The sequence below is a fragment of the Hyalella azteca genome, unplaced genomic scaffold, assembly GCF_000764305.2.
Source record: "Hyalella azteca isolate HAZT.00-mixed unplaced genomic scaffold, Hazt_2.0.2 contig9857, whole genome shotgun sequence".
Classification (NCBI taxonomy): Eukaryota; Metazoa; Arthropoda; class Malacostraca; order Amphipoda; family Hyalellidae; genus Hyalella; species Hyalella azteca.
Window position 1 is genome coordinate 21441 of NW_025939916.1, and position 20915 is coordinate 42355.

Genomic DNA, 20915 nt, shown 5'->3' on the forward strand with positions numbered 1-20915 from the left:
CTCATATAATTGCTTCTTTCCTTTCAAGCAATTGCAGACCAGGCATTTCACATTAAAATAAAATTGATATGAAGTCACAAGAAAATGAATACGTAATAAACGTTACTTCAACGCCATTTGCCTTGCGGCTGGGTATTCTATGTCATCGTACTATGATCTTGAGAAATGCTTTTTCCTTTTCTACATGTTTATTTGTCTACAAAATATTGACATTCTAACTTATCAGTTTTTTAAATGGCTTCAAGTAGTTTTCTAACCGGCCTCCCCAACTCTAGTCATCAACTAAGACCAAAAATAGATGCCTATTATAACAAGAAAGCAAAGAAAGGCTGCCACGGTATCACAAGCAGTGTTAGGACTGTCTCTTATACACATCTAGATGTGTATAAGAGACAGGNCGTTAGGTTTTTCTGTGCCCCAAGCGTCGTCAATTCAGTCGATGTCGATGCAGGGGATTCACACCGCAAGGAGGGATCAGGTTGGGGAGTAGGAGAGGAATGCAGGCTTAGGACTGAAGAAGCACTGTACATGACTGACCCAGGCTCGTCCATGGCAGAAGTGGGGAAGGATTTCGTGCACGAAGGATCCATAACTAAAGATTTTGTGTATGCGGGATCCACAACGGAGGATTTGGTGCCCATAGGATCTGCAACAGAGGATTTGGGAAACGCAGGATGCACAATGGAGGATTTCTTGTCCAAGTTGGCGTCCAGGACGTCGCTGGAGGAGAACTGGAGTTGCTCAGGTTGGTTCTCAGACGACTTCTTCTGTACGAGCCCAACTATTTCCCAGCAGCCGTTGCGGTCACGCCGGATCATGACGAACCTGAGACAAATATGAAACTCGAATTTAGTTTAGATTTAAGTGGAACATTTTTCCCTTTATTTAGTTTAGATTTATTAGTTTAGTTTAGATTTATTAGTTTAGTTTAGATTTATTAGTTTAGTTTATATTTATTAGTTTGTTTAGTTTAAATTTAGTTTAGATTTAAATGGAACATTTTTTCCGTTGTTGAAGCTCACATTGTAGGTGCTAGGCCTTTTAAAAAATATAGTGATTTATACCAGGTCTTTTGAAGCTCTTGTATTGAAGTTTGTATTTACATATTGAAATATACTGAAAATATTTTTGGAAATGCATGACATCTTGTATCGTAAATAAGCTAAGTTTGAAATATCTCGTCTTGAATTACATTAGTTACTTTTACGACATTTACAGATATCGTTAGGACACTTACAGATAGTATCAGGACATTTACAGATATTGTTACGACATTTAGAGATATTTTCAGGACATTCAATATATAAATCCATAGTACAAATACCTTGTTTAACAATTACAAATATTGTCAGGACATTTACTATATAAATCCATAGTACTTATACCTTGGTTTAACGACTGTGCCGGTGGGGAGGTGTGGGGGGAAGAATATCTCCCTCATGTTAGGCCCCACGTCCAGGAGTCTGTTGCTGATCTTGGTCTGTATGAGACGCATCTTAGCGAGCATCTCGCTAGACTCCACCGGCGCTATGATGCACCTGTATAGTAAATTATTCATGTATGAGTATGTAAAGTTATGTAACTATATACAGAAAACTGAATGTATAATAATACATTACTAGACTCCACCGGCGCTATGATGCATCTGCGTAGTAAATTATTCATGAATGAGTATGCAAGTAACGTAATAGTATATACAGAAAACTGAATGTATAATAATACATTATATTCTATCTGTGTATTTATACGCAAATAATATATTCGACTCTAACGGCGCTATGATACATCTGTATAGTAAATTATTTGTATACGAGTATGAAAGCAATGTAACTATATACAGAAAACTGTACCTATGTATAAAAATACAGTATAGATACTCTTTCTGTGTATACTTATACGCAAATAATATATCTAGAAAGAGTGCAAAGAAAAATAAAAATATTCAAAGAGCTTAATGTGAATACGGATGAATGAATATTGTTAGTCTCTGATATCTCAGTGAATAATAGGCATTCTAAATGAATAACTCAGTGAAATAAAGGAATAACTAAAAAAACTTAAGTTATTAACAAGGGAATAATAAGCCCCATGACTCAAATGATAAGCCCAATACTAATTAACCTGCTCTGCTTGTTAAGCCCGATGACGCCGATGACAATTAACCTGCTCTGCTTATTAACCCCAATACTAATTAACCTGCTCTGCTTATTAAGCCCGATGACGCCAATAACAATTAACCTGCTCTGTTTATTAAGCCCGATGACGCCAATAACAATTAACCTGCTCTGTTTGTTAAGCCCGATGACGCCGATGATGTTCATGTTAATAAGTTTCCTGAAGCGCGCCTCAGCCACCAGCAGCGCCGCCCCCGACGCTGTGCTGCCCCTGTCTCTTATACACATCTAGATGTGTATAAGAGACAGACACACCACATGGCGCCCACACACCACATGGCGCCCTCACCACACACCACATGGCGCCCTCACCACACACCACATGGCGCCCTCACCACACACCACATGGCGCCCTCACCACACACCACATGGCGCCCTCACCACACACCACATGGCGCCCTCACCACACACCACATGGCGCCCTCACCACACACCACATGGCGCCCTCACCACACACCACATGGCGCCCTCACCACACACCACATGGCGCCCTCACCACACACCACATGGCGCCCTCACCACACACCACATGGCGCCCTCACCACACACCACATGGCGCCCTCACCACACACCACATGGCGCCCTCACCACACACCACATGGCGCCCTCACCACACACCACATGGCGCCCTCACCACACACCACATGGCGCCCTCACCNACCTCAGCACTAAATATTAGTGCTAGTTACCTCAGCACTAAATATTAGTGCTAGTTACCTCAGCACTAAATATTAGTGCTAGTTACCTCAGCACTAAATATTAGAGCTAGTTACCTCAGCACTAAATATTAGTGCTAGTTACCTCAGCACTAAATATTAGTGCTAGTTACCTCAGCACTAAATATTAGTGCTAGTTACCTCAGCACTAAATATTAGTGCTAGTTATTATTATTACCTTATAATAGATTATTTTATTAGTACCTTAACCCTGCAGGGAAGTGTTAGTTCATCGAGCAGTTGCTGCGCTGCTTCCTTGGCTTCAATGCTCGCTTCTGTACAAACAAAAGTATAATTATTTCCCAATTTAAAAAAAAATATCTAATTAATATTCAAATGGATTAAGAACAAGGTTCATAAATTTTAAATTCTTGAGACTTATTCCGAAATTCAATCTACAATCAATCAAAAAAACAATAATACATCATAATTAAAAAAAATAATTTCATAATAATTGCAAGTATTGCAATCCTGAGTACATCAGCACAAATTTTCAAATAATTTTTGTCTTCAAAAAACTTAGACCATCAACAAGTGAAATCGCTGAAAATAGCAATACTCCCAAGTCCCAACAAAAATCATTTCAGAGTAAGTCCCAACTATTGGGACTTACTCCCACAAAAACTATTGGGAGTAAGTCCCAACAAGAACTATTTCAGGAACTGACGAAGTGAACATTAGTTAAAACTTTGCAATGTAAGCGGTCACAAATTATACAATAATACATATATTAAATTAGATTATAAAAATATTGGTTATAATGTGTGAAGTCACATAACTCACATGCAATTGAAGCATGATCACGAATTAAACTAAATAATGTATTAATTATAATAAATAATATTTTAAAATATAACTAAACTGCTTAAAATATGAAGCATGGCACTGTAAATATGAAGCAAGGCACTGTAAATATGAAGCATGGCACTGTAAATATGAAGCATGGCACTGTAAATATGAAGCAATGCACTGTAAATATGAAGCAAGGCACTGTAAATATGAAGCAATGCACTGTAAATATGAAGCAAGGCACTGTAAATATGAAGCATGCACTGTAAATATGAAGCAAGGCACTGTAAATATGAAGCAATTCGATGTCTAGAATCGGCGACAGGCTAGATTAGGCCTATTCAACGCTGATCACGCTTACTATTTAGTATACCTACTTTATTCAACAAAACAGCAACTATACTGGACTGTGAGACGAATATGAACCCAAATCTACTTGATCTACTTGTTGCACTCGGCGTCACTCTTCAGTCTGCTGCAGGTGACAGATTTCACAATTCATGATCAGTTTTTGACACAACATAATTTAGATCAACATCCTACCTGGTAATTAGCGTTGAAATAACTTTGAATAAACGTTGTTTCAACGAAATCAACATATAATAAACATTTTTCAATTTCATTTGGCGGGAATGACACGAAACCGTTAAGAGTTTATATGATTAAATAAATATGACGAGATAGAATTTAGCTAAATACCGTAAACTATAAATTTTAGATCATCAGAACACAGTTTACCAGCTTCAGGGTCATCCTCTTGGGCCAAACTTCTTTCTTGACGTCCGGGAGATCGTCCCCGCGCTCCTCCTCCAGAACGCTCTGCAGGTCCACGAAAAGTTCCCCGATTTCTTTACGCCTGAGTCGTTCCATTTCGTTGTGGCTGTTGTCTTTCCCTCTGCCGTGTCTGTTGTCCCTCCCTCTGCTGAGATTGTTGTCCTTCCCTTGGCCGTTGCTGTTGTCCTTACCCCGGCGACCATTACTATTGTCCTTCCTTTTGCTGGAGCCTTTTCGCCGATGGCCGCCGCGGCGAGATACGCTGGTGCCGCTATCGCTCTCCTCTGGAACAAGCTTCTCAATTCCCATCACGGTTTGGCGCGATCCTATCGCCAAATTTGCGATATTTTTATTCTTAATAATGGTGATCTTGTTCTTGTTCTTTTCCATTGTGGTCTTAGAGAGGCGCTCGCTCCCTACAGATCCACGTGCTGGAGAGGAGAAGGTAGCACCTTCAGCTCTCCATGGACGAGCGTTAGACTCCTTAAAGCGACCGCTATTCGAATATTTCTGGAGGAACCTAGAACCTTTTTTAAGCTTTGAATTTTGTTTCTTCTTGGAAAAAAAGCCAGGCTTTCGTCGGGAGGCAGACATTTTGGTTTTTAGAAGTTCTGAAGAGACAGACGGACATTTGACAGGCGAGGCGTTCACCGTCAATGCAGCGGCTTCCACGTCCTGGTCTTCTGCCGCCAAGATCTGAAAGATGCAAATAATTGTAATTTTCTGTCGAATAAACTCATTTTGAATATAATTAGTTATATAATTGTTGAATAAAATAAGTTCAAACTTAGTTTGAATATAATTAGTTATATAATTATTGAATATAATTAGTTGAAACTTAGTTTGAATATAAATTATATACTTAGTTATATAATTTTCGAATTTAATTAATTCAAACTTAGTATGAACTTTAAGTAGTAAGGACATATTCAAATGCAAATGTGTATAAAATTTCTCTATGATTACCATGATATTCTACTACCGTATGCCAGTTAAGATTTTAAGAGCCAGTTACTCATATCTTAAGCCAGCCAAGATTTTGAACTCGCATAACTGACGATGGAATTTGGAAAATTGTCACAACCAAAGTCGCAAAATAATATTATTATTATAAATAATATAATAATATCCAAGCCCACCTCGACACCGGCGTCCTCCAGACAGATGCTAAGAGGCAGGTCGTCGCTGTGTGGGGAACTGGGAGCTTCTGTGTCGCTCCCCAGCGGGGACACTTGGGGATGCGGGTCTGAGATTTCAGTCACGGCAGTTCCAGGAATATCAAGCCCATCGTTCATCCCCAATCTGCCCCGACCCGCAATCCCACCGATAGATGGGATTTTAAGTGAAGTGAATAGTGGATTGGGGCTGGTGGGATTAGATGTGGGGGATGTAGAAGTTGTTGCTGGGACAGAAGTTGTTGCTGGGACAGAAGTTGTCGTAGGGCTAGTTAAAGTAGCTGATGGAATAGTTGAGGTTGTTTTAGAGTTCGTAGAATTTGTAGTAAGGCCAGCGGACGATTCCGTGTTAAGAGTAAGAGGAATTGCGGGACCAATGAAAGTGGCTTTTGGGCTGATGGGAACATTTTTGCGACCCACAAGTGTGGTTTTGATATTTTTGGACGGGGCCTTTGGGCTGATTGAATGATTTTGGCAGCTGGAATAAGGAGACTTGTTTGCCGGGTAGATCTGCGTTGCTACTCCAGTTTCGACAGACAAGCCAGGATGAGACGAGGCGACATCTTCATCATCAGAAGTTGGTTCTTCTCCTGTTATAATGAAACGATTAATACTGAACATTTTAACACTCATATAATTGCTTCTTTCCTTTCAAGCAATTGCAGACCAGGCATTTCACATTAAAATAAAATTGATATGAAGTCACAAGAAAATGAATACGTAATAAACGTTACTTCAACGCCATTTGCCTTGCGGCTGGGTATTCTATGTCATCGTACTATGATCTTGAGAAATGCTTTTTCCTTTTCTACATGTTTATTTGTCTACAAAATATTGACATTCTAACTTATCAGTTTTTTAAATGGCTTCAAGTAGTTTTCTAACCGGCCTCCCCAACTCTAGTCATCAACTAAGACCAAAAATAGATGCCTATTATAACAAGAAAGCAAAGAAAGGCTGCCACGGCATCACAAGCAGTGTTAGAATAAATTAACACTAACCTGCAGACATTGAAGCCGCAGGAGGAGTAAGTTCCTTCATTCCAGAAGCCCCAGATCCTTCACACTTCACAAAAGACGCTGGACTGGTCCTTTCCTGCGCGTCGTTCTGATGCACAAGAATATCAGAACTTGTCTCAACCGACGATTGATTTCCTGGCAACGACGAACAATCAGAACTGTTCTCACTTGCACTCTTTACAGAACTTTGTTGCTGTCCAGGCACTTGTGTTGTGGCAGGACATGAGCACGTGGAATGGCCGCAGCTACAGGAGTCGATTGAAGCTTTAGGAACTTCAGGTTCTTGATTAATCAAGTCGTTGGGAATCTCAGCAGCATCTATAACTATGGATGTGACTGTGCCGCCGCCTCGCAATTCTTCCACAGGGAGCTGGCGGCCGTGGCGGGCAACAGCTCCCGATGAAGATTCCTTCTTTACCTCAATCTGAGTCAAGTGACCGGGACCGGAGTAGCGGTAAAAGGCGCGTTCGCCTTTCTCCCCTTTGATAACGTACGCCATCATATTACATTTAAAAAGATCAGCGAAAGCGAGACTCAACGCGTGGTCTAGCGCCGCTATCGATGACCCCAAAATAAGTAGAATGACAGGAGATTTGCACATTTTAGCTCTGCCGTACAATACAGTTTCTTCCTCCGATCCCCGCACAGTGAACGTCACGACTCCCTTACTTTCAAGGGACGTCAAGCGAATACGAACGAGGATTGACTTCTGTATTGTACCTTTCAGCCAGGCCAGCTTGATGCTCTTGAAATTAACTGATAGATCGATGGCGGCCCATTTCATAGCTTTCACTGGTGCGGAGCCAGCAGCGAGTTTTTTGCTAGTCTGGCTTTGGCTGCAGGAAGATTTCTTGTTGTATTGTTTCCCAGGTGACAACGAAGTTATTGATAGAGACGGGAGCTCGTTTTTGGCGTTCTCTGCTATCGTCATGGTGGGAGCTGAAGACAACCGTTCATTTAACGTCCCACCATCACTGGAGTTGACAGGAGTCGAAAAATCGCACGTTCCAGAAGGCCCAGCGGAAGTTTGGACCGAAGTTTGATGTCCGTCAAGCGAGTGTTCTGGGGCGCTATCACTATTAGCCACAGCAGTATTACTCCTTGCACACACACGCTCAGAATTCTGGAGTTGCTTCTTCTCAGCTGCAAGTACGGGAGAAAACTTGGCTAATGGCCGAGCAATGCTTTGAGGGACCAATGTTTGTTCGGTGGATGAAACGTCTCGGGTGAGAGGAGCAGCGGTCGAAATACGAGCAGGTCGGTCATTCCTTGCAGCTGAACCACAAATAAAAGGAACTTTATAGACGACTTGAAATTTCGGAGTAGCAGCTGCAGTCCCGGGCCTGGTGACTGACAGGTTCTTTTTATGACCGCTGAGTAACGAAGCTGGTGAGCCATCAAGGCGTGTAATAGCAGAGACTCCTACTTTGAACTTAGGAGGAGATTTTTGGGATAAAATAATATTGCGGTTCACAACTTGCAAAGAGCTTCGAGGTCCTTGCTGCGTAGACTCATTCCTCTGTACATTACCGATAGGAAGAACAGCATTAGATACAACACCAACTGAAGATCTCCCTGATGCCTTCTGTGTAGGAGTCTCAAGCATTGACTTAACTTCACTTAAAATTTGCTCACGATAGCCCCTGGTCATTGAAGGCGCAGGCTCGTTTCTCGAGCTTTTCACAGATTCTTCAGAAGTTTTCAGTGAGTTTCGTCCTGGTGGGAGCGTTAGGTTTTTCTGTGCCCCAAGCGTCGTCAATTCAGTCGATGTCGATGCAGGGGATTCACACCGCAAGGAGGGATCAGGTTGGGGAGTAGGAGAGGAATGCAGGCTTAGGACTGAAGAAGCACTGTACATGACTGACCCAGGCTCGTCCATGGCAGAAGTGGGGAAGGATTTCGTGCACGAAGGATCCATAACTAAAGATTTTGTGTATGCGGGATCCACAACGGAGGATTTGGTGCCCATAGGATCTGCAACAGAGGATTTGGGAAACGCAGGATGCACAATGGAGGATTTCTTGTCCAAGTTGGCGTCCAGGACGTCGCTGGAGGAGAACTGGAGGTGCTCAGGTTGGTTCTCAGACGACTTCTTCTGTACGAGCCCAACTATTTCCCAGCAGCCGTTGCGGTCACGTCGGATCATGACGAACCTGAGATAAATATGACACTTCAATTTAGTTTAGATTTAAGTGGAACATTTTTCCCTTTATTTAGTTTAGATTTATTAGTTTAGTTTAGATTTATTAGTTTAGTTTAGATTTATTAGTTTAGTTTATATTTATTAGTTTGTTTAGTTTAAATTTAGTTTAGATTTAAATGGAACATTTTTTCCGTTGTTGAAGCTCACATTGTAGGTGCTAGGCCTTTTAAAAAATATAGTGATTTATACCAGGTCTTTTGAAGCTCTTGTATTGAAGTTTGTATTTACATATTGAAATATACTGAAAATATTTTTGGAAATGCATGACATCTTGTATCGTAAATAAGCTAAGTTTGAAATATCTCGTCTTGAATTACATTAGTTACTTTTACGACATTTACAGATATCGTTAGGACACTTACAGATAGTATCAGGACATTTACAGATATTGTTACGACATTTAGAGATATTTTCAGGACATTCAATATATAAATCCATAGTACAAATACCTTGTTTAACAATTACAAATATTGTCAGGACATTTACTATATAAATCCATAGTACTTATACCTTGGTTTAACGACTGTGCCGGTGGGGAGGTGTGGGGGGAAGAATATCTCCCTCATGTTAGGCCCCACGTCCAGGAGTCTGTTGCTGATCTTGGTCTGTATGAGACTGCTCTGCTTGTTAAGCCCGATGACGCCGATGACAATTAACCTGCTCTGCTTATTAACCCCAATACTAATTAACCTGCTCTGCTTATTAAGCCCGATGACGCCAATAACAATTAACCTGCTCTGTTTATTAAGCCCGATGACGCCAATAACAATTAACCTGCTCTGTTTGTTAAGCCCGATGACGCCGATGATGTTCATGTTAATAAGTTTCCTGAAGCGCGCCTCAGCCACCAGCAGCGCCGCCCCCGACGCTGTGCTGCCCAAGTCAAGCTCCAGCTCCCCTCTCCTCTCCTCCGCTGCCATCATCTCCGGTAATGATAACCTCTTATCATTCTCACTATCTTTGATACTTCTACTCGCCATCATCTCCGGTAATGATAACCTCTTATCATTGTCACTATCCTTGATGCATCTAGTATCTGGCACGGTAATGGTACAGGTAATGTTAGTAGTGCTGGTACGGGTGATGCTGTTGTTGTTAGTGGTTTGGGAGGTGAAATTGGTGCTGGTGGAGCTGGTCGTCGTGGTGGTGCGGGGTAAACGGATGCTGATATTTCCAGATTCGCCTTCTACAGTCGAGGAACTAGAGGCTCGAATGGGCAATGACCCACTAGGTGGGGAAGATATTGGGGTCTTGTGAGGGCTAGAAGCCCCAGTCCCTCCTGCTGGGGGCAAGGGACTCTTGCATCCGTCCTTGAAACTGGGGATAAAAATCTGAGACGCGGCAACCACGGGCTTGTCTTTGAGGATGGGGAGGTTTCGGTTGTGGCAATACACGAAGCTTGCTTCCTCAGGATCATATTTAAGGGATCCATCTTCATTCTGGACGTCGCGAATATACCCCCTCTTGAGGAATGCAGAGAGAACGCTCTTGATGGTAGCGTTAGAGTTGTGGGGCGGTGTAGGAGGTATATAATCAAACCCTTGCTTCTGAGGGTTGAGTACAGCTCGGTAGGTCTTGCCTTCTCTGGAGTATCCACAAGTGCGCGCGCTATCATCGATGTCGTGGCTCCAATGCTTGATGATATTGTGGATGGTAGGACCAGACGAGCGTCCTGCTGATCCTTCCTTCTGTCCCACGCACAGCTCTAGGATCACGCATTCGGGCAGGACTCGGTGCTTCTCCTTCGCCTTCACTTCACTGTCGCCGGGTCCCTCCATGGCAAGGGCCGTGTTCCTGCCCAACGCAAAGTTCAGGGTAAACTCCAGAGTGAATAATACACAGTGAATAATTGAAAGACAATGAATTAATTAAACATAGTGAATGAATTTTAAGACAATGAATAAAACAACGATATGAAATAATATATAAATACACGGAATGTAGAAATAGTGAACTACAATAAAACGATGAATAGATATATTCCACACAAACGCACAGTAAAGAATAAGAAGTTTCGAATAAGAAAGCAGAGTTTAGAAACCTAGTGAAACCTTGCTAATGAAAACAAAAGCGATGAATGCATAATCTGCGATACATATAATTATACACTTCAGGAGTTCAAGTTATACTAATATAATGAATCTAAATTTCCATTATTTCGTTCACATCAGTGAGTATTCACGATTTCAAATGATAATCTAAATACTTTATAAGACGACAAAGCAATCATAGGAAAGAAAACGACCGCGAGATGAAATGCAAGCTCCATGTTCAATGGAAGTGAAGATGCTACGTACGTATTTGTTGGGTCAGTCATTTTGTTCTATTCTATGAGAAGTTTCAAAACCGAGGCTACTACACAAGGTTGGGGCATTATCAAATTTTTAAAATCGTTGAATAAATTATAAGTTATTTATTGTGTATTGTATACATATATTATACTATGCATAAGCTTTTTTTGTATAGTACATCACCTAGGACCATTGTTCACAAGCATTTTATTGGACTTTTTTATTCATCACTTAGAGTAGAATTTGCTTACCTCTTCTTGCTACGGAGTTCAGACTCATCTCTGCTAGTGGACTTGGTCCCGGCCGTATGCTCATCCAAGTCCCTTGCCGACCAGGATCTTTTGGACTTCTCATTTTCAATGTGGACGTTCCTCCTAAGTAGGCTACCACAACTACCACCAGGAATCCTGCCAGAATTGTCACCGAGAATCCTGCCAGAATTGTCACCTTGTATCCTGCCAGAATTGTCACCTTGTATCCTGCCAGAATTGTCACCTTGTATACGTCTATAACGTGAGCGCCCGCACGTCATACTATATATATACTATATATATACTTTACTCAATTAAACTAATTTCGGTCTCTAATTACTAGTTTTTATGATTGTATCTGAAATTGTTAGGCAAAAATAGCCTGCATGCCGAATTTCAGGTCTCTAGAACAATCAGAAGTGGGCTAATTTTTGTTGTCAATGTTAACAACAAACAAACAAACAAACAAACAAACAAACAAACAAACAAACAAACGCGAAGCTAAGCTAAGAAAAACGTGTTAACAACGATACGAAATAATATATAAATACACGGAGTGTAAAAATAGTGAAATACAACCTGAACAATGAATAGACATAAGAGACGCCGATGAAGTGATGAACAGACATAATCCACACAAACGCTCAGTAAAGGATACGAAGATTGAATAAGATAACAGAGTATAGAAACCTAGTGAAACATTGCTACTGAAAACATGGGCGATGAATGCATAACTTGAGATACACATACCTATACTTCAAGAGTTCATGTTATACCAATATAACGAATCTAGATTTCCATTTGTAGTTCACATCAGTGAATATTCACAATTTCAAATGATAATCTATATACAGTTCAAGACGACAACGCTATCATTAGAAAGAAAACGACCGCGAGATGAAATGCAAGCTCGATGTTCAATGGAAGTGAATATGTACGAATTTAATATGCCAGTCATTTTGTTCTATTCTATCAGAGGTCTCAAAACGGAGGCTAATATACATGGGTTGTGGCATTATAAAATAATTAAAATCGTTGAGTTAATTCAAAAGTTATATTATTAAATACGAGTTAATTGTTATTTCAAAACATTAAATAATCAATTTTTTATAAAGTTTAAACATTCACACCTGCTCGGATTACACATGTTCCGTCATTGGAGGCAATATCCACCTGTGTGTGGCTATATCGTGTCTTGTATTATTTGTATAATATATTATAGTGTGCATAAACTTTTTACTGTATATTACATCAACTAGGACCATTGTTCACAAACATTTTATTAGACTTTTTTATTCATTACTATAAGTAGAATTATAATATACTTACCTCTTCTTGCCACGGAGTTCAGACTCATCTCTGCTGGTGGACTTGGTCCCGGCCGCACGCTCATCCAAGTCCCTTGCCGACCAGGATCTTTTGGACTTCTCATTTTCAATGTGGACGTTCCTCCTAAGTAGGCTACCACAAGTACCACTAGGAATCCTGCCAGAATTGTCACCAGATATCCTGCCAGAATTGTCACCAGGTATCCTGCCAGAATTGTCACCGAGAATCCTGCCAGAATTGTCACTAGGAATCCTACCAGAATTGCCATTCACGTCCTTGGTCAGCTTTTTATTCGAAGGATCTTTCCACCAGAGAGATGACGCCGCCTTGAATTTCTTGGTATGAGGAGAAGACAAGCTGGTCTGCAGTTCATGGGGTTGATCCAGCTTCCTCTTCCATGCCAAGGCAGACAAGCGACCAGAAGGTTGCGGTTTACCACCAACAACAGAAGTCCTACCAACGTTAGAAGTCCCAGCAATAACAGAAGTCCCACCAACATTAGCGGTCCCACCACCAAGAGAAGTCCCACCAACAGAAGTCCCAATGCAATTCATCGTGAGTTCGATTGCAGGGCTAGGCTTTACTTTTTCTAAACCAATTTTGCTTCCAGAAGACAATCTCTGTAAGCCCGAAGGCGCTTCAGCGTCAGAAAGCAAGTTTCTAGATGCTAAATTTTTGCTTTGAAGTGCATTGAGTTTTTCAAAGTCTGTGGACTGCGAAGAACCAGCTTCCCTGCTCCAAGACTCGCTTGTAATTATCGTACTCGCGCGAGCATCAGGCGACAACAGCTCGGACTTCACTTCAACCTTCGTTGGGACGTCTTTGGCCCACTGGGTCTCCTTCTTTGGCCCTTCCTTGGCCCCCTTGGTCGGGCTTTCCATGGCCCAGTGTTGGTCAGCACGATATTTATTCTCTGCAGCTTCCTTAGCAGCATCAGTCGTATTTTCTTCGTTGAAACATTGTTCCTTGTAGAAACCCAGGCCTTTCCTGCCGCCGATGTCATCGTCGGCATTGGCGGCGGAAACATCGTCAGGAGTCGCCAGTGTGCAGGATCCTCCGTCGTCAGGAGATGCCAGCCCACAATGGCAGTCGTAGCAGTGGTGCACAAGACACCACACCTTCAGGGACGGCGGCAGGCGGTACCAGGGCACCTGCACCTGACAGCGCCGCACCTCAGGGGCAGCCTGCGCTCCCTTCACATCTGAACAGGAAGGCTTAGTGAATGTCTTCGCCGTATCAATACATTTTCAGGGGCCATACTTTCAAAAGTCGCTAAGTGAACGTAAGTACTTACGCTCTATTTTCTTGTCGATGATTGGTGGATTTTGCTCGAAAGGCCGTCAATGATTGGCTGATGAACTTACGATCTCTTGAATTTTTTTGAAAGTATGGGCCCAGAATAATGTGAAACTTGGAATAATGTAAAATTTAGAATAATTTGAAATTTTGAATAATGTAAAATTTTGAATAATGTGAAATTTTGAATAAATGTGAAATTTTGAATATTGTGAAATTTTGAATATTGTGAAATTTTGAATAATGTGAAATTTAGAATGTGAAATTTGGAATGTGAAATTTAGCATAATGTGAAATTTAGCTATAGTTTTTCAACTTTATGTCTTCATCTGAAGACATAAGTAATTACATTTGTTGATATTATCTAACTCCACCTGTAAAAAGTACTGATAAATATATCGCCAAATATTAATATCAAGTAGCTACTGAATATTGAAGTAAAAGTACAAAATTACAATTTCGACTGAAATATTCACAATACACAATACAAAACAGTAACAAATATATTCACATTACAGTAAAATTTAGAATTTAAATTCCTGCACGAAACCTATCCTTAATTTTTTCTTAGCTATAACTTATTAAGATTGCCTGTCGAATCTAAGTTTTCCCATTAATGGACGAATAAGTTCAACAAGAACTTCCATAAATTCTGCTGGTAGAGTAACAGAGAAATTATGAAGTCTAACTTTTCAAGAGGGTAATGAGGATGCTTCTCATACGTTAAGAATGACTGCTAATAAAGTTATTGCTATTTAGTTTTTATTGGCAGAAAATCGGAAATAATTCGCCCTTGAAAGAACTGGAGGTTGTAAACGAAAGACAAAAAGATACACGTGAAGAGACATTCTGCCGTCAATGTCACGTAAGTCGCCACTCAGCAGAGACTGCACATACCTCGCTGCTCGACTTGAAAAAAATATATAATACTGGCCAGAACTACTAATGGTAGGGTACGATTTTAACATAATAACCAAAGAGCTTTTTTAGATCGCGCTAGAATAATGTGGTTCAGTTTAGTTTATAATATATATCGTTTCTATTCGGACGATGTGGTTCAGTTTAGTTTATATAAAAAAGAACGTTTCTATTGAAGGCGGGCGACTTTAGTGCTACAGACCAGGTTATCGGCATTGATGGCATAAGGGACGCCCTGGTGAAGCAATTACCTGACGCAGGCCTCTGCTGAGGAACGCTGGTTCTCGCCTTAGCTTCCTCCTCCAGCCTGCCGTCCTGTAAAGCACAACACCTTGAAAATAATCTGATTTAATTCAGTAAAAAAATAAATTAAGGACTATAGGAAAATAAGGACCGAAGTAATTAAGTGCTAAATTAAATCAAAGACCAAAATAATAGAGGATTGACTGTATTCAAAGACCAAATTAATTCAAAATCAAAATAAAGTAAGGAATTAAAGCGAGGTAAGGAATTGCACAATAAGATGCCTGCTCTTTAATGAAACAGAACCTCAATAAAAAATCGGGTAATTTGTGAAACGGGATTTTTAATGGCGGAAATTTTTCACGCATTAACTAAAATCAAGAAAAATGAATGAGTTAAATTGTCTAAAAGAAAAAGAAGACCTCTGGCATTTCAGGATTTCTCACCTCAACGTTATCTGCATCAGCAAACTTCTTATCAAGTCTCTTCATCTCGCGCGACAAAGACGGGAAACGATGCAAATTTTTCTGCACGAGCTTCGAGTCTCTGGATTCAAGTTCATCGTCTTCACATACATCGTCATCGTACATCGTCAAGGCCAGCTTCTCCGATATGATATCAAGGATGCTGTTCTTGGTCGCCTTCGTCTTGGTGAAGGCAGCAGGCCGCTTGTAGGTTACGTGGTTATGCCTGACGGGGGGCTTGTTTAGATCCCGTGACGATGAAGGGGAACGTGAATGACGCGAGGGAAATTCACGTGACGATGAAGGGGAAAGTGAATGACGCGAGGGAAATTCACGTGACGATGAAGGGGAAAGTGAATGACGCGAGGGAAATTCACGTGATGATGAAGGGGAACGTGGATGACGTGAGAGTGACGATGAAGGGGAACGTGGATGACGCAAGGCACTGAGGGCAAAGCCCGCCATCCTCTTATCTATGATAACAGACCTGAAGCTGCTGCGAGTCAAGCCTTTCCTTTTCTGGTTTCCTTTGTTAAGGAAACTGATCGGAAGCACCACTTGTGACGTTAGGGACTTGCTGTACCGAGGGTCGACGTTACAAAGGGCGCCGCCCATAGTCAAAAGCTTTCCTTCATGGTACACATAAATTAAATCACTATTCTTCTTTTTCTCTGGTAATTTAGTGGTCGTTGTGTCCCTCTTTATGATGCTCGTGAGCGGCACCAGCTTGCCCGCGCGGCACACGAAAACGTCTGAAGTTTTTGGCCGCGCGAATAAATCATCGGATTTCGGATCTTTCGCCCCAACTTTATCTGGTTTACACATGGACGAAGAAAATGCTTGTTGTTTGCTCGAAGAAGCTTCGGAGAACTTCACCTCACTCTTAGCAACGGGGGAACCGGCAGATGAAGAACCAAACACAGAGGACGAAGCCACAACTGAAGAAGGCGAAGTTGATGAACTGGGTGACGATGTACAGGATGGTGTGAGCGATGAAATTGCCGGTAATGATGATGACGATGAAACCATAGCCGATGATGACGATGATAGAGCTGACGTGGTTTGAGCTGAACGTCTTTCTTGAGTCCCTGCAGATCTGTTTTGTATACTTTTCAGCTCCTGGTGAGTTGCAGGGCTACTCCTGCGAAGATGTGAAGGTTTGGGGCTTTCTTCGTCGTCATCGTCCCACACCTTCGAAACCCCTTCCACCGTCTTTCTGAGAAACATTACGATTTGTTCGCCAGATTATTTCAGCACAAAAATGTACATATCTACTTTTAATAAATTCCTAATTTAAATTAAAAGGACACAACTATAGGATGGCTTGTTGGTGCCGCGAATGGTTAGTCAGAAGCAAAGTTCATTTAAAAGATACTCAATTAAAAGATACTACTCAATTGATCATAACCCCAGTTCACACTCTCAAAATTATGGTTCACAGTGATTAATATCTTTACTGAAATACGAGGATATATTTTAGAGCTTTTATTTTATCTATTGATGAAGCCACTTTACACTGGATAACAGAATTTAAACTACCTGCTCAATGCTCTCTCTGTATGTGACGCAAATTTACTGGATTACAGATATATACTGCAGAAGGCTAAATGTAACTAATAAATAACTGAATTTAATGTAACTGAATGTAACAGGTAACTTGTGGTACCTGCACTCCGGCACGTCGTAGCTGATGTTCAGCCTTGAGTTGTTGCACAGGAATTCATCAAGGCTGGAGCTGCACAAATATGTATTAACTAGACTTAATGAGTGTCAATTATACTTAATAAGTTTTAATTAGACTCCAGAGTAAAGTCTAATTAAAAATTAGAACTGTGGATATAAATAGCAATGACGTTTTGAATGCATACCTGCCTGTATCTGTTTCACTTCATTTCAATCTAAAAGCATTTTTTGGAGCTAAAGATCTCTTGTTTTTACAAATTTCCAAAGCTTTCTGATAAGATTTACATTAAAATGTAATTTTCAATCTCTGCATGACGCTTTTGCAATTACCTATTTAAATAAAAATTGTATCACCGTATGAAATAAAACAATTTAGACTCTCATCAAACCTTGAAAAAGCTGAGCATTCATTTGAAGTAGAGGTTGATGGACCACTTGGAGCATCAGAAGCTTTAGAACTGAGTTGAGAAGTTCCAACGTCACTCAAGTTCTTAAGCTCCTTGGTGAGTAGAACTTTGGTGTCAGGCTGGGAAGAGCTGGGAGATACATCTTGTCTTCTCATGTGCTGCAGTTTTTTACTCTTGGTCGGATGCTTATATTTCAACAGCGCCTCTTTTTCTTCAAATGATATAAATGAAAACCCATCAATAATATCAATAAATTCATCCTTGTTGCCTACAAAACTCTGCACAGATATTTTCTCTTGAATTCTTTTGGAATAACTGGACACATGGTACACTTTAGCTGCCTCTGTTTCATCGTGGCTGGTCTGGTCTGGAAGAGCTGCAGCGCTATCTTCCATTTCTGTGCTCGAATTTTGAAAAGATTTGACAGGATGTATCTTTTCTTCCATTAATCTCAATGTGTTCACCAACTCTGGTTTATCAGGAACAAGTTTTACACAAGGGATTTTTTGTAGAGTTTCTCTTTCAATGGGAGATTCAACAGCATTTGAGGCATCACATAAGTTTGATTTAGAAGTAGGGTTCACCAATGATGCATTACATTGAATTTCTTCTGCTGTGAGATTTTCTCTGGCGAAATCTACCTTTTTGTCAAAAGAAAGGTATGTTCTCTCTGAGTTAGCCTTGCACTTCGGCTTCAATGATTTTCTATTTTCCTTAGTTAACTCTTTTAATTCTTTCTTAGTATAGCCTTTCTCTTCATCTCTTTTGGTATAAATTTTCTCTTCTCTTTTAGTTGACTCTTCATTTTTTATCACTTGTTTTTTATTTGTCTCACTTTCATCTCTCTCATCTTCTGAAGCGGAGCTGGCTTCAGCAGCTGCAACATTCTGTTCTTCATTAAATATCTGACTCATCTGCCTGAGTAAATTTATCCTGTCTTTGTGCATCATAATATCAACAGGCTTCCTGAGCGGCACACTGCTGGGTGCTGACGTCATGATGTGCTTGGCAGAACTAGAGGCGCTTGTACTCAATCTATCAGGCTTCTCTTTCACAGTTAATGAATTGTGAGACAAGCTAGGGGCAGTTGGATTGAATTTATCAGGTTTTTCATTGTCAGATGATAAGTTGTGACTGATATTGAATGGCTTTGGGCTTATTTTATCAGGTTTCTCATTCAGAGATGACGACTTCTGAGGAATCTCCGAACCCTTCAGGAGGGTGTCCGCACTTCTCCTCCTGGTCTCACCTGCACATGTTCTTTCAATTAAAATTTAATGCTTGATGCATAGTGCGTTCATGCAATATATTTGTATACCTGCTGAGTAGGTTGAGACTTAATTCCTACCAGTGCATAGGACATTCAATTGCAATCTCAATTAATTATTACAAGTAAATTGAATTATAATTCTTGGATATAATATAGGTATACCAGTACTATCATGGATGTATAGAAAATTAGCTGGAATCCAGCTGGTCACATACTCAGCTTCTGAGCTGATTAAATGAGAAATTAGCTTGAAAAGTGAGAAGTTAACCTCATCATACAAATATTCTATAATATACTTCAACATTAGAATGATTACTATATAGGTACTATAAGTGTTATATTGATCAGCTGTAATGTGTCACATTGATTGAGAAAATGAAGGCAAAGTGAACTCATTGAAGACATTATTAGAAGCCCATAAATAAAATATTCTATAAAAATTTCAAAGTTAGGGCACTCAAAAGTTTAACCATTTTTTCTTTGAATAAGTCAGTACCTATTGATAAACGACATGACTGTTAAAATAAATAGTTTCTTCAATAGGCATTTGTGTTGCACGCTTGCCATAACCCATTTCCTCTCACTTACCAGATTTAGCCAAATCTTTGGGTGAGAACAGCAAATTCATCCCCGTTTTTGGGGCTGCACAGTTTGCTGGCACCTTCGGGTGATGTGAACTCCCCACATCAGATGACGGTGGCAGGCTGATGCCATCCACAACAGCTCTTGAGTTTGAACTGCCACAGTTTAGGACTCCATCTTGTGGTGACAAAGAGGTCTTGGGCAATGGTGAGGTAGTGCAGAGTGGTGCTGATAAAGGGCAGAGTGGTGAGGAAATAGTGCAGGGTGATGATGATGATACAGTGCAGAGTGGTGAGGAAATGGTGCAGAGTGGTGTTGGTAAAGAGCAGAGTGGTGATGATATAGTGCAGGGTGAGGATGAGAGGGTGCAGAGTGGTGCAGAATAGGTCTTGAGCAGTGATGGGGTGGTGCAGATCAGAGCTGCATTGGTGACAAGTGATGAGTGTGATGAAGTGCTGCCCAGCACAAATGGAGGGCTGCCAAGTAGACCAGGAGGACTGCCAAGCACGGCTGGAGAGCTGTTAAGCACAGCTGAAGAGGTGCCAAGCAGAGCTGGAGGACTGCCAAGCAGACCAGGACTGCCAAGCACGGCTGGAGAGCTGTTAAGCACAGCTGAAGAGGTGCCAAGCACAGCAGGAGGACTGCCAAGTGGAGCTGCTGTGCTGACAAAGGCTGTCGATGAGCTGACCACAGACAATGATGTGCCAGCCAACGATGATGTGATGATTAGTGGTGAAGAAATGCAACCAATATTTGACAAGTTGTTGTTGATAGGTGATGATGCAATGCCATGAAGTGACAAGGTGCTGTTCAGTGGTAAAGTGACAGTTTTGTCACTACCCCCAGCAGTTACACTAGTAGAAGCCTCCAGCGCAAGTGGCAAACAGTTCTGGTTAGTGTCAGAACTTGACGTTTGTCTCTGGTATGGTATTCTTGACGGAGAAAGGTTACCCGCATCCATGTTCAGAATATACAATAAATACAAAAGCACACAGAAAAAGCTTTGAACAAACAGAGGTCACATTAATATTATCCATGTATTAACACTATGTTTGTCTACATCCATGATGCATTAGAAAATACCATCTGTCACTACCTAGAATTAAAATAGTTCAATTTAAAGTAGCTCATGAAGCTCAGTTTCTAACTACTTATGTACCTGAGGAGAAATATTAATAGATTTATAAAAATCTGCATGGAATGAAAATATGGAAACATCTTCTTCAAACATGAATAAAAGATGATACAAAAAAAATAATAGGTACATACTAATAATGACTATCATAAATAATAATAATAATGATGCACAAGCAAAGAGAATTCAATTTGCT

At 40.7% G+C, this 20915-nt stretch overlaps 1 protein-coding gene across 1 annotated transcript; it reads right to left on the reverse strand.

Moving 5' to 3' along the window:
• Positions 1–365: 365 nt before the first annotated feature.
• On the reverse strand, positions 366–20545 carry LOC108669044. The gene is made up of 13 exons (XM_018156329.2): positions 19591–20545; positions 17715–18981; positions 17309–17377; positions 15625–16858; positions 15187–15250; positions 12722–13922; positions 9361–10644; positions 6630–8800; positions 5593–6218; positions 4418–5149; positions 2122–2402; positions 1386–1538; positions 366–825 (listed from the first exon to the last, which is right to left on the reverse strand). Exons 1-13 carry the CDS (start codon positions 20543–20545, stop codon positions 366–368), a joined length of 10497 nt encoding a protein of 3498 aa, XP_018011818.2.
• Between the last annotated feature and the right edge of the window lie 370 nt (positions 20546–20915).